General features: G+C 40.3%; 1 protein-coding gene across 1 annotated transcript in view; it reads right to left on the bottom strand.

Annotated features, from left to right (window-relative positions):
* The window catches only part of LOC138674460 (lymphocyte cytosolic protein 2-like), a 652,779-nt gene extending 643,421 nt beyond the window's left edge, over positions 1-9,358 (bottom strand). Inside the window, exons 1-2 of the mRNA XM_069762300.1 lie at positions 9,067-9,358; positions 8,556-8,618 (exon numbers count right to left, since the gene is read on the bottom strand). Coding sequence (XP_069618401.1) covers positions 8,556-8,618; positions 9,067-9,144 — 141 coding nt within the window. The 5' untranslated portion in view covers positions 9,145-9,358. The remainder of the gene's footprint in view (positions 1-8,555; positions 8,619-9,066) is intronic.
* Between the last annotated feature and the right edge of the window lie 4,486 nt (positions 9,359-13,844).

The raw sequence follows: 13,844 nt of genomic DNA, 5'->3' as shown, positions 1-13,844 counted from the left end.
CCACTTCATTAACCTACTAAATACAGAGATCAACAGAAGAGAAGTTCACATGATGTAAAACATGAATATGGAATTGCAGCACGGAAAAAACTCTTTTAAGACTGCTGAAGTGGATAAAACAGTATTTTTTTAATATAATCTTTTAATACATTCTGTTCAAAGATCTCGATCAAGTTTGACAAACATCCAAAAGTAAAGTCAATTGATTTTCAAGGATTTTGATGAGCTTTTAATACATTTGCTAATAAATATATATATTTTATCCTATTTTAAGTTTTAATATTTTATGCAAATTCTCCTTGAAAGGGCTCTCATTTTCATGTCATTGAGAAGAAAACACCGAATAATATCCTTTATAGGGCCATGAAGGTACAATCAAATCAAAATACCAACAAGAACACCCTCACGCTAGGCCAAAAGTAATAAAAATATATAAGCTTTATTGAAAACATACATAAAAACATACATAAAAAGATTGGGGCAGTAACCACAAGTGCAGCAGCAAAAAGTGGGACCCACACAGGAACAACCTCTGTATAAAGATGTATAAAGCAGTATCGTGGAAATAACATAAATCTACCACAATATTACGTGAGTATGGACAGAGTGCAACAAAAGTACATATGGAGCATGTAAAGTATCAAAAAATAACTGTTTGCATAAAACATAACATATCAATATATCAATATCAAGATATATACATGAATATCCACATTGCATCCATAAAGAAAAAGAAGTCAGCTAGAGCAGCCTAACATAAGCCATAGAGATACGGCATAGATATAAAAATAATTACCAGACAGGAGGACCCGGGGACCCACCACACCCGACGCGCGTTTCGCACTGAAATGCTTCGTCCAGGGGTGGTTGGGTACTGGCCAGATAGGGGTTATATATCGGTCATGACCAATGGCAAGGAAGTAAAAAGAAAAAAGGCAATCCCGACACCTGTGATAGAACTCTATGATAGGATACCACACCTCTATAGTAGTGAAGACCGCGTGGCGTGCATATAACCAGGAACCGGAAGTAAGAGAGTGTCATACTAGGTATGCAGTGCAAGCGCACAGCAAAGCAATACCATTGCTACAACAATCGCGCGGCAACGCTGGGATACACCCAGAAGTAGAGAAGCACCATTCGTTAGTTCATAAGCGCAGGCTCACACTAAGGAAACAACAGTTGCTACGACAATAAAGAAATGAAGCCAGGACACTGCGTCCAGATAGAAATTGCACCGGTGGTTAGTAGAAATCAGAGCGCAGGCGCATGACTGCAGAAAACGTATACACTGATAAGTATGCATATAGCGGCCAATACACAAGCAGCGCATGCACCAAAGCAAACCTGTGAGTCAATTGGGCAGATAAACAGGGCAAGCGCAGAGTAAGGTAACGGTCATAGTGTTAATAATGATGTGAAACCACTGAAGGCAGTAAATCATAATAGTAAATAAGCAAATCCTGCAAAGCACAAACCCATGGTTGGCAGAAAATGATTGCTGCTATGCAAATAAGAGGTGTGAAATACAACTAAATATATATAGGACATAGTAACCAAAAACAAACATTGTCACACGCAAAAGCTAAGAAGAAAAGATAAAACGCGATAATTATCAAAAATCTAAAGTTCAGAGGAAATATATATATACTAGCCACCTGGAAAAAACATATCTATTAGAGCACAATAAAAATAGTTGGGATAATGATATAAATATACAAGTGTAACAAGTGCATAAAAATGTGCAGCAAGTGAACAGCAGTAAAAAAAACAAAAAATACAATACAATATACGCCTGCAGACATGAATAATAAGTAAAAGACGTATACTAAATACAAAAGTGACAGCAAGCGTAATATATAAATGTAAATACAGTATAATCTAAGTATTCTTGAGTGACATATAAATATTATAAAAAGGGAATCAACCCTACAGAAGCATAATAATTAACAAAGGTGCAAAATGGTAATGTGATCTTCATGACATCTTGAAGAATAGAATTGGTAGCTGGACCTCTGGGATAAATATTGCGTCAAGATACAGGAGCTGACAAGGAAGGACCAACATTGAAAGGCACTAGGAAAATGTCATAAAAAATATAATAAAAAACAGCCGTAGGTAATAACCCCTATCAAAACAAAATAAAATAAAAGACAAATGAAGATGATTATAAAACACATTTATTGTTAAAAAGCCAGATTAAAATCACAGAACCAAAGACAGCATTGAATCAAGGAATAGAATGGTGACAGGTACACAAATAATTATACAGGCAGAAACGGAACAAAACTATTATGATCATTAAGACCATATGGTGAAATGGTATTCAGTCTGTGTATCCACCTTGTTTCCCTTTGAGCCAGCAGTCTCTTCCAATTCCCTCCACGGGGACCAATGAATACCCGATCAATACCCTTCACCATCAACCCAGATGGATCACAGTTATGTAGGGTCTTGAAATGACGCGGTATTGGCTTTAATTGGTGAAAATCATCTTCAGTGGATGCGTTTTCAATATCTAGGACATGTTCACGCACCCTACGACGAAGTTCCCGCGACATCATGCCTACATAAATAAGGCTGCAAGGACAGCCGGCGTGGTACACAACTGCCTTGGTGGTGCATGTAATTGTGTGGGTAATTTTAAAAGTCCTATCATGGATGGAATTAGAAAATTCAGTAGAGTCACAAATGTTTTTGCAAGCCGCACACTTCCCTCAGCAGGTGCATCCCCACTTCGGACATCTGGAACTGAAAATATATCTTTGGCTTGAGCTTTTATGGTAGCTATGGACTAATTGGTCTCTGAGATTTTGTGATCTCCTAAAAGTGACCGCTGGGGTATTACCAATGAGTTTAGAGATTGTGTCATCCAGTTGGAGAATATGCCAATGTTTAGAGATGGCATCTCTGATTTCCCCACTCCTGGAATTATAGTCCAAAACGCATCGTACCTGATCATGTTGTTCGACAACCATCTTTGGTTGTAATAATTCTGTCCTCTGGCTCTGAAAGGCGTGCTGATATGAATGACAAATGGTTTTTCTTCCATATCCTCTGTCCTTGAACCATTTATGAAGATCTGATGCCTGTTTTTCAAAGAGAATATCATTTGAACAAACTCTTCTGGCACATAAAAATTGTCCTGTTGGGATGTTCCTAATGAGATGTTGAGGATGTTGTGAGGCGGCGTGTAAAACAGAGTTGACTGATGTGCTCTTGCGATAAAGATCAGTTTGCAAGATCCCATCGTCATCAACGGAAATGGAGATATCCATTAACTCAATTGAGCTGATATCACAATTATATGTTAGTTTAATGTTCCTAGAGTTGTTGTTGAGAATAGTAAAGAAGGAATCCAACTCAGCCGAGTCCCCTGCCAGATCATAAGCACATTGTAGACAACCAAAGATGGTTGTCAAACAACATGATCACGATGCGGTACGATGCGTTTTGGACTATAATTCCAGGAGTGGGGAAATCAGAGATGCCATCTCTAAACATTGGCATATTCTCCAAGTGGATGACACAATCTCTAAACTCATTGGTAATACCCCAGAGGTCACTTTTATTAGATCACAAAATCTCAGAGACCAATTAGTCCATAGCTACCATAAAGGCCCAAGCCAAAGATATATTTTCGGTTCCAGAGGTCCGAAGTGGGGATGCACCCGCTGTGGGAAGTGTGTGGCTTGCAAAAACATTTGTGACTCTACTGAATTTTCTAATTCCACCCATGATAGGACTTTTAAAATTACCCACACAATTACATGCACCACCAAGGCAGTTGTGTACCACACCAGCTGTCCTTGCTGCCTTATTTATGTGGGCATGACTCTACATAACTGTGATCCATCTGGGATGATGTTGAAGGGTATTGATCGGGTATTCATTGGTCCCTGATCATAATAGTTTTGTTCTGTTTCTGCCTGTATAATTATTTGTGCACCATTCTATTCCTTGATTCAATGCTGTCTTTTGTTCTGTGTTTTAAATCTGGCTTTTTAAACAATAAATGTGTTTTATAATCATCTTCATTTGTCTTTTATTTTATTTTGTTTTGATAAGGGTCATCATTACCTATGGCTTTTTTTTATTATATTTTTTATTACGTTTTCCCACTGCCTTTCAATGTCAGTCCTTCCTTGTTGGCTCCTGTATCTTGACGAGATGTTTATCCCGGAGGTCTAGCTACCAATTCTATTCTTCAAGATGTCATAAAGATCACATTGCCACTTTGCACCTTTGTTTATTATTATGCTTCTGTAGGGTTGGTTCCCTTTTTATAATATTTATATGTCACTCAAGAATACTTAGATTATAATGTATTCACATTTATATATTACGCTTGCTGTCACTTTTGTATTTAGTATACGTCTTTTACTTATTGTGCATGTCTGCAGGCGTATATTGTATTGTATTTTTTGTTTTTTACTGCTGTTCACTTGCTGCACATTTCTATGCACTTGATACACTTGTATATTTATATCATTATCCTAACTATTTTTATTGTGCTTAAATACATATGTTTTTTCCAGGTGGCTAGTACATATATATTTCCTCTGAGCTTTAGATTTTTGATAATTATCGCATTTTATCTTTTCTTCTTAGCTTTTGCGTGTGACGTTGTTTGTTTTTCGTTACTATGTCCTATATATATTTAGTCGTATTTCACACCTCTTATTTGCATAGCAGCAATCATTTTCTGTCAACCATGGGTTTGTGCTTTGCAGGATTTGCTTATTTACTATTATGATTTAATGCCTTCAGTGGTTTCACATTATTACCACTATGGCCATTACCTTACTCTGCGCTTGCTCTGTTTATCTGCCCAATTGACTCACAGATTTGCTTTGGTGCATGCGCTGCTTGTGTATTGGCCGCTATATGCATACTTATCAGTGTATACGTTTCCTGCGCTCTGATTTCTACTAACCACCGGTGCAATTTCTATCTGGACGCAGTGTCCTGGCTTCGCTTCTTTATTGTCGTAGCAACTGTTGTTTCCTTAGTGTGCGCCTGCGCTATGAACTAACGAATGGCGCTTCTCTACTTCTGGGTGTATCCCAGCGTTGCCGAGCAATTGTTGTAGGAACGGTATTGCTTTGCTGTGCGCTTGCGCTGCGTACCTAGTATGGCATTCTCTTACTTCCGGTTCCTGGTTATATGCACGGCACGCAGTCTTCACTACTATAGAGATATCGCACGTGTCGGGATTGCCTTTTTATTTTACGTCCTTGCCATTGGTCATGATGACCGATATATAACCCCACCTGTCTGGTAATTATTTTTATATCTATGCCGTATCTCTATGGCTTATGTTAGGCTGCTCTAGCTGACTTCTTTTTCTTTATGGATGCAATGTGGATATTCATGTATTTATCTATTTATATGTTATGTTTTATGCAAACAGTTATTTTTTGATACTTTACATGCTCCATATGTACTTTTGTTGCACTCTATCTATACTCACGTAATATTGTGCTAGATTTATATTATTTCTACGATACTGCTTTATATATCTTTAGTGGATGCTTTCCTGAAACGGAAAGTACTTGCAAGCAGCATAATACAAAGAATAGCTGGTTTACCCAGAATCCTTTGCTGTAGGCGGAGCTATGCAAATCATCTCTTTCCACCCCAGTCTAATCCATAGCGCTTGGAACCGCCAAGCGTGCAATGCTGCGGATTAGTTTCTAAAATTACACAGCCAACCAATTCCTACCTGTGGACACGTGTTTCGGGCTTTAGGCCCTCATCAGCACAGGGCTGGAATTGGTTGGCTGTATGGAGTGGGGCTCGGTGAGCAAGCGATACACACATGCTAGCCACCTTAGGGAGAGACCCAAGTTGGGCTAAATGTAGCGGGACGAAAGAGACCGAAAAGCCCTCTACTTAAAGGAAATACATAGTGGATGCTTTCCTGAAACGGAAAGTACTTGCAAGCAGCATAATACAAAGAATAGCTGGTTTACCCAGAATCCTTTGCAGTAGGCGGAGCTATGCAAATCATCTCTTTCCACCCCAGTCTAATCCACAGCGCTTGGAACCGCCAAGCGTGCAATGCTGCGGATTAGTTTCTAAAATTACACAGCCAACCAATTCCTACCTGTGGACACGTGTTTCGGGCTTTAGGCCCTCATCAGCACAGGGCTGGAATTGGTTGGCTGTATGGAGTGGGGCTCGGTGAGCAAGCGATACACACATGCTAGCCACCTTAGGGAGAGACCCAAGTTGGGCTAAATGTAGCGGGACGAAAGAGACCGAAAAGCCCTCTACTTAAAGGAAATACATAGTGGATGCTTTCCTGAAACGGAAAGTACTTGCAAGCAGCATAATACAAAGAATAGCTGGTTTACCCAGAATCCTTTGCAGTAGGCGGAGCTATGCAAATCATCTCTTTCCACCCCAGTCTAATCCACAGCGCTTGGAACCGCCAAGCGTGCAATGCTGCGGATTAGTTTCTAAAATTACACAGCCAACCAATTCCTACCTGTGGACACGTGTTTCGGGCTTTAGGCCCTCATCAGCACAGGGCTGGAATTGGTTGGCTGTATGGAGTGGGGCTCGGTGAGCAAGCGATACACACATGCTAGCCACCTTAGGGAGAGACCCAAGTTGGGCTAAATGTAGCGGGACGAAAGAGACCGAAAAGCCCTCTACTTAAAGGAAATACATAGTGGATGCTTTCCTGAAACGGAAAGTACTTGCAAGCAGCATAATACAAAGAATAGCTGGTTTACCCAGAATCCTTTGCAGTAGGCGGAGCTATGCAAATCATCTCTTTCCACCCCAGTCTAATCCACAGCGCTTGGAACCGCCAAGCGTGCAATGCTGCAGATTAGTTTCTAAAATTACACAGCCAACCAATTCCTACCTGTGGACACGTGTTTCGGGCTTTAGGCCCTCATCAGCACAGGGCTGGAATTGGTTGGCTGTATGGAGTGGGGCTCGGTGAGCAAGCGATACACACATGCTAGCCACCTTAGGGAGAGACCCAAGTTGGGCTAAATGTAGCGGGACGAAAGAGACCGAAAAGCCCTCTACTTAAAGGAAATACATAGTGGATGCTTTCCTGAAACGGAAAGTACTTGCAAGCAGCATAATACAAAGAATAGCTGGTTTACCCAGAATCCTTTGCAGTAGGCGGAGCTATGCAAATCATCTCTTTCCACCCCAGTCTAATCCACAGCGCTTGGAACCGCCAAGCGTGCAATGCTGCGGATTAGTTTCTAAAATTACACAGCCAACCAATTCCTACCTGTGGACACATGTTTCGGGCTTTAGGCCCTCATCAGCACAGGGCTGGAATTGGTTGGCTGTATGGAGTGGGGCTCGGTGAGCAAGCGATACACACATGCTAGCCACCTTAGGGAGAGACCCAAGTTGGGCTAAATGTAGCGGGACGAAAGAGACCGAAAAGCCCTCTACTTAAAGGAAATACATAGTGGATGCTTTCCTGAAACGGAAAGTACTTACAAGCAGCATAATACAAAGAATAGCTGGTTTACCCAGAATCCTTTGCAGTAGGCGGAGCTATGCAAATCATCTCTTTCCACCCCAGTCTAATCCACAGCGCTTGGAACCGCCAAGCGTGCAATGCTGCGGATTAGTTTCTAAAATTACACAGCCAACCAATTCCTACCTGTGGACACGTGTTTCGGGCTTTAGGCCCTCATCAGCACAGGGCTGGAATTGGTTGGCTGTATGTTATATATCTTTATACAGAGGTTGTTCCTGTGTGGGTCCCACTTTTTGCTGCTGCACTTGTGGTTACTGCCCCAATCTTTTTATGTATGTTTTCAATAAAGCTTATATATTTTTATTACTTTTGGCCTAGCGGGAGGGTGTTCTCATTGAGAAGAAGCCGAACCACTATCCTATGAGTGTACTTTGGTGCAACTTAGCATACTTTTTGATCTCTTTGCTGAAAACTACAATGTAAGGCGCTGAATAAGTATACAAAGGGTTATGTCACAAGTTGGCTTTAACAGAAAGAAAATTATACCACTTAGAATGGTGGATGCATACTTTGTCAATGCCTTGCTGTTCCGAGGTCCTGGATTTGAATTTAAACCAAGGGCAATCTCTGCCTAGTTTGTTCTCCCTATCTTTGGGTGGATTCCCCGAGGTACTCAAGCTTCACGCCATGGCATAGTGAAAATACTGTTGAGTTCTAATACAATTAATCATAATGTCATGTATAGGTGTAGAGAAAAATATTGTTATGAGAAATAAAAATATTCAAAATATCTATAGTATTGAATATATTGTAGACACTATACACAATGAAAATAATAAATACATTGTAATACTCTACACCACTGCGTAAAATTGTGTCGCTACTATTCTATTGCATATAGCAAAAAAGGACTAGAAAGTGGCTTTGTGGATACATTGTAGACATAAGCATTTTGCCAGAAGCATTTTGAGCACATATCCTTAATATAGTTTGCAAAATGTAAGCGAACAAAGCTTAAAAAATAGATTTGATAGCACTTTCAAGTTTGGTTTTGTTTATCATATATAAAAATTAAAGTGGGCAAAAAACTTACCAAAAACCTTTTCCCATCAATTTCTTGCTTTTTAACCAATTTTTCACAATCGTTTAGGTTGCACTGGGAAAAAAATGTTATTTATTATCATGCAGACTAATAGCTAAAAAAATGAATGTTAAAAACTTGATTTTACAAAATATTTTCCGGTTGCTGTTTAATTTTTATTTTCTGCCTTTTGTGTAATTAGCTCCAATTTATTTAAACATGCACTAATTTTAACTAGGACGTTCTATTTTACATTTGTCAGTACCATAATATATATGGTATGTAACATCAATCTTACAATGTACACTGTTAATTAAAAGCAATATTTCCTGATATGACTTGCCTGCAACCCTTACACAGCATAGATGCCATACTTTTTCTTTTCTGCAGAAAATAAGGCCTCTGAAAATAAAATTTAAATGATGCACTAAAATAAATAACATATTACTGATGTGATTATAGTCATGTAAAACTCTTGTTAATGTTATCGAGTTCATGTTAACAATGTTCATAAAGTACTTACCATTCTGAAATAATCAATGAGCATATCAGGACTCCATGAGCTCACTTCAGTACATGATGGAACCTTTCGAAAATCCATTTGTTTCTTTTTCACTAAATAGCTTTGATGTTCAGTTCATAACAGACAATAAGTTAATTAGTTCCAAGCCAATAACTGTATTTTTTAATGCTTCAATACCTAACTAGTATGACCTTGAAGTATCAGAAGCTAAGAGATGTCCAGTAAAATGACTTTCTAAAATAGTATTTTCTGTTTTTTAACTAAATAGACAGCTTAAGGCTGAAACATAATCTAGAAAAGTGACAACTTCCTCTACATTACTGGGTATTAGTTCTCAGAAAAAACAGCAACACATTTCCTTTACCACTTCCTCATTGGCAGAACAAACTGAAAGAATACCTTTGTTTTTATGCGTGCAGTTTGTTAAACTTGAAGGCATGGTAAAACGATTTATTGGGGTCACCTTGTACCCATCAGTTTTATTTGTGTACATATATATATATATATATATATATATATATATATATATATATATATTAGATGTTTGAAACCTTATCAAAAGTGATAACCTACTTTAGGGCCATCAATGATTATTGTGCAGACCCCTGTGAAGTTATTTGGTAACCATCTGTAAGACTGATGTCCACATACTTTATATAAATTCTATGGTGTTCCTATGACTATGTCATTGAATAGACTAGCAATCCATTAGGACAAGGTGGTACTTAATATGTCGTTCATCTCTTTCTGATACTGAGTGTCATTTGATGTAATACCTTGCATTAGTTTTTGCAAGATGACGTTTACACAGTGAAGCTCAGGACTGAGAGTGGCATCGACTGCTACAAACTGTGTGATGCCAGTAGGGGACCCATTACGCTCAGAATACTCGTCTGTAGAGAAATCAACATCTCTGGATCTCATGTTAGGAGTCGAGTTTCCTCTGCTGCACAGGGGGAATCTCGAGCCATGTCTGCTGCGGTCTCCCATTCTGCATCGGCCGCAGTGGAGCCTGCTCAGCGGAGACGTTGCTCCCAGTGTCTCACTGAGACTGGTACTGTGCAAAGGGTTACTACTGCCTCTCCAGGCTCTGCTATGGTACCCTGCACTGATCTGCAGCGAGCAGGCTTTTCTGGGTCTAAGTCCTGCTTTGCACACACTGAGCATGCCCAGGGCAAGATCTCTCAGTGGAGATCTAGGGTCACATGCTCAGGAAGGTCCTGTAGGTGCTAGGACTTAGTCCTGCTTTGCACACACTGAGCATGCCCAGGGCAAGATCTCTCAATGGAGATCTAGGGTCACATGCTCAGGTACTGCTGCAAATCCATTGGTCCTTCTTTTGAAGGGTCCTGAACGTGCTGCAGCTATATAAGCTTCGCATGACCGCACGGCCATGCGCTAGTATACTATTGTTATCATGTGTGTGTTGATGAGTGCAAGTCGTTCCTTAAAAAACCCATCCCTTGTGTATGACTGTTCGCGTAAGGTGTATGGTTGCAATCTAGCGCCCGGCTTAACTCACAGCCTTATCACACGAAGCAGCATCTAACTGCTGTGACCGCCAGTGCAGCACCGTGCGCTATTAGTGCGCTTACCTTACCCACATCTGGGTGGTTAGTGGCGTCCGCTAGTGTGGCACAGCATAGACTTCTGTGCATAATAGTTGCCTTAGATACCCCTATTGTGGTGTTGATCGCAAGGGTCTACACTAACTCTAATCCTGTGTCCTGGGATAGAGTTCTGTGGTTCCTTGCTTGCGCTCTCTGTGCGGTACCGCGACCCTGTGACTTAACAGGGATCGCTTCCTTCACACAGGGTGAAGTTAACCCGTGTGTGTAATCACATTGTACCGCCATATAGTGCCACCATTCACTTAGCAGCAGGTTCTTTCCTGCACAGTGGATCCCGGGTGGCGAACGCACCAATCTTACTTAATAAATATATTCGGTGCGTTCCGCCAACCCTAACATCTCATCTCGATGCAACAGCAAGAGGTTTAATTCAGATTACAGGAGAGGTTAACACAACTACAAGTCCATGGCATACCAGTCTCCCTTAGAGGCAGACCACTTCTGTTAAACAGCACCCATGAATCTGTTACCCATGCAGCTACAGGCGAACCTACAGTCCTCTCTTTCCTGTTATCGAGCTTAGTGGGAAAAGTATGGTTATTCAAATAGAGCATTTCTATCAAAGTCACTGGAATGGCTAAATAAGGCATAGCATGGAAACTCACAGGACTAGGAGTGCAAATACAACAGTCTTTTGGTAATGTACTCGTGTCCATGTCTTTTAAAAGTACTTGGTGATATCTAATGAATTTGTTATCTCAGTCATCATTCAGAACCTCATTTAACGTCTTTGTTAGAGGTAATGATGATGCCACATTCCCCATTAGAACGGGCAGAAAGGTCATCATTCTCCTGGTGGGGTGACTCTTTTACAGTGGCTGGCATGTGTCCGAGTAGATTTTCCCTCAAGCTTCACCAAAGTTGCTGTGGTCAGAAGAACATGGAATGAGCCATCAAATCTTGAATCAAGGCTTTTCCTGATGTGTCTTTTTAGGAACACTCAGTTTTCTGGCTTGAGATCATGTGTTCCAAACACTGTTTTAGCATTTGGAATGGAAGAATATACATGCTTACACATACTGTTTAGGCAACTATGCAAGGCTTGCACATAACTTGTCAGGCTGTCATTCTGCACCTGAAGTGACGGTGGGAAATATAACCCTGTTCTAGGTACTTAACCGAAAAGTATCTCACATGGAGAGACCTGTTTTTCTACCTTGAGTGTATTTCAATGAGAAAAGAGCTAAATGCAAGCATTCAGTTTGCCGGTTTCCTCTGTTGACTTCTGAATCTTTAACTTTAATGTCCCATTCAGCCTTTCCACCTTCCCACTATTCTGTGGATGGTAAGATGTGTGTAAAGCCTGCTCAATTAAGGACTTTAAGATCTCTCTCATGATCTCTCCAGTGAAATGCATACCTCTAACACTTTCAATGACTTCAGGTTCCCCAGATCTACATACCACCTCCTTCATGAGTTTTTAAGCAGTAACCTTAGCTGCAGTTTTGTGCACCGGATATGCCTCAGGCCAACCTGAAAAGAGATTAACACACACAAGCACAAACTCATATACACCTACTCATAGTAGCTGCATATTGTCAATTTTTTTTAACTGGTCCCGCAGTGATCCTGCTTTTGGCTATTCACCATATTCCTGGACACAGCAGTACTTTTCTACCAGTTTGACTGTCCAGGGATTTTTTGTTTGTTTTATTTATCATTCAACTACACCTGCACACATTTATCTGTCTCATCTAGGGTTATCTAGGGTCAATATGGACAGCAATTGACGAGAAGGGCACCAATATTGAACCCTTCTAGGGTGCCAACCTCAACTGGTAGGCAGGTAACAGGGTAAGCAACAGGATAAGGTGTTGGTAGCAATTTCCCTATTTTATTATATATATATATATATATATATATATATATATATATATATATATATATAGTTATGACTTACTAGCTGAGGAGCCCGGTCCTTCTGTTCCACGTTCTCCCAGTGTACCTACACATGTTTTCATTAAAGGACTGTTTGCATTTTGGCATTTTGGACCGGTGAGTGCACTCCATTTTTTTCTTTGTTTTGGAAGAGCCCGGCATTGCCCGGGCATAGTAACAAACTGTGGTTAGTTATAATAAATTATAGTGATTATATTGCATATAAAAAGATTTCACATCATATATTCAACATTACAGATTTGCAACACAAATTAACTAAATGACAAAGAGCCTTTTGGTAAACATTTTTTGTTTTTCCTTCCCGTGCAAAGATGAACAGAATTCCCACATCATCCCGTCAGCCAGAGCCACCGGACTACTACCCCTAATATCCCACATCATCCCGTCAGAGCCACAGGATTACTACCACTAATATCCCACATCATCCCATCAGAGCCATGGACTACTACTACTAATATCCCCCATCATTTCTTTAGAGCCACTGGACTACTACCCCTAATATCCTACATCATCCCATCAGAGCCACTGGACTACTACCCCTAATATCCTACATCATCCCATCAGAGCCACTGGACTACCACCCCTAATATCTCACATCATCCCATCAGCCAGAGCCACCGGACTACTAACAGTAATATCCCACATCATCATGTCAGCAAGAGCCACCGGACAACTACCCCTAATATCCCACATCATCCTGTCAGAGCCACTGGACTACTATCCCTAATATCCCACATCATACCGTTAGCCAGAGCCACCAGACTACTACCCCTAACATCCCACATCATTCCGTCAGAACCAACATTGTAAGGTTGGCGCTGTTACACTGATTAAAATGATACCTGGGTTGGAGAAATTTATCTTGTGATAACACCATAGAAATTATAAGAATAATAGGCCTCAGTTACCACAACTGTCTACAAGGAAAACTGTTGCTCATAGCAACAGCTGTGGTGAAATGAAAGATGCTAAGTTATTGGTTGGGGCTATGTGGAGTGGGTGTGGCTGATACACACACACTCGTGCTTAGTGATTGGATGGTAATAAATGGAGTGGGCGTGGCACACTCATTTTTGTATACTACCGCTCAAAAGTTTAGGGTCAATTTTTTAAAGAAAAGCAGTTTTTTCCAATGAAGATAACATTGAATGATTCAGAAATACACTTTATACAATGTTAATGTGGTAAATGACTATTCTAGCTGCAAACGTCTGGTTTGTAATGCAATATCTTCATAGTATATAGATG

Source organism: Ranitomeya imitator, chromosome 4 (genome assembly GCF_032444005.1).
Source record: "Ranitomeya imitator isolate aRanImi1 chromosome 4, aRanImi1.pri, whole genome shotgun sequence".
Classification (NCBI taxonomy): Eukaryota; Metazoa; Chordata; class Amphibia; order Anura; family Dendrobatidae; genus Ranitomeya; species Ranitomeya imitator.
The sequence above is the reverse complement of the archived record's forward strand: the minus strand, read 5'-3'. Positions and strand labels throughout refer to the sequence as shown.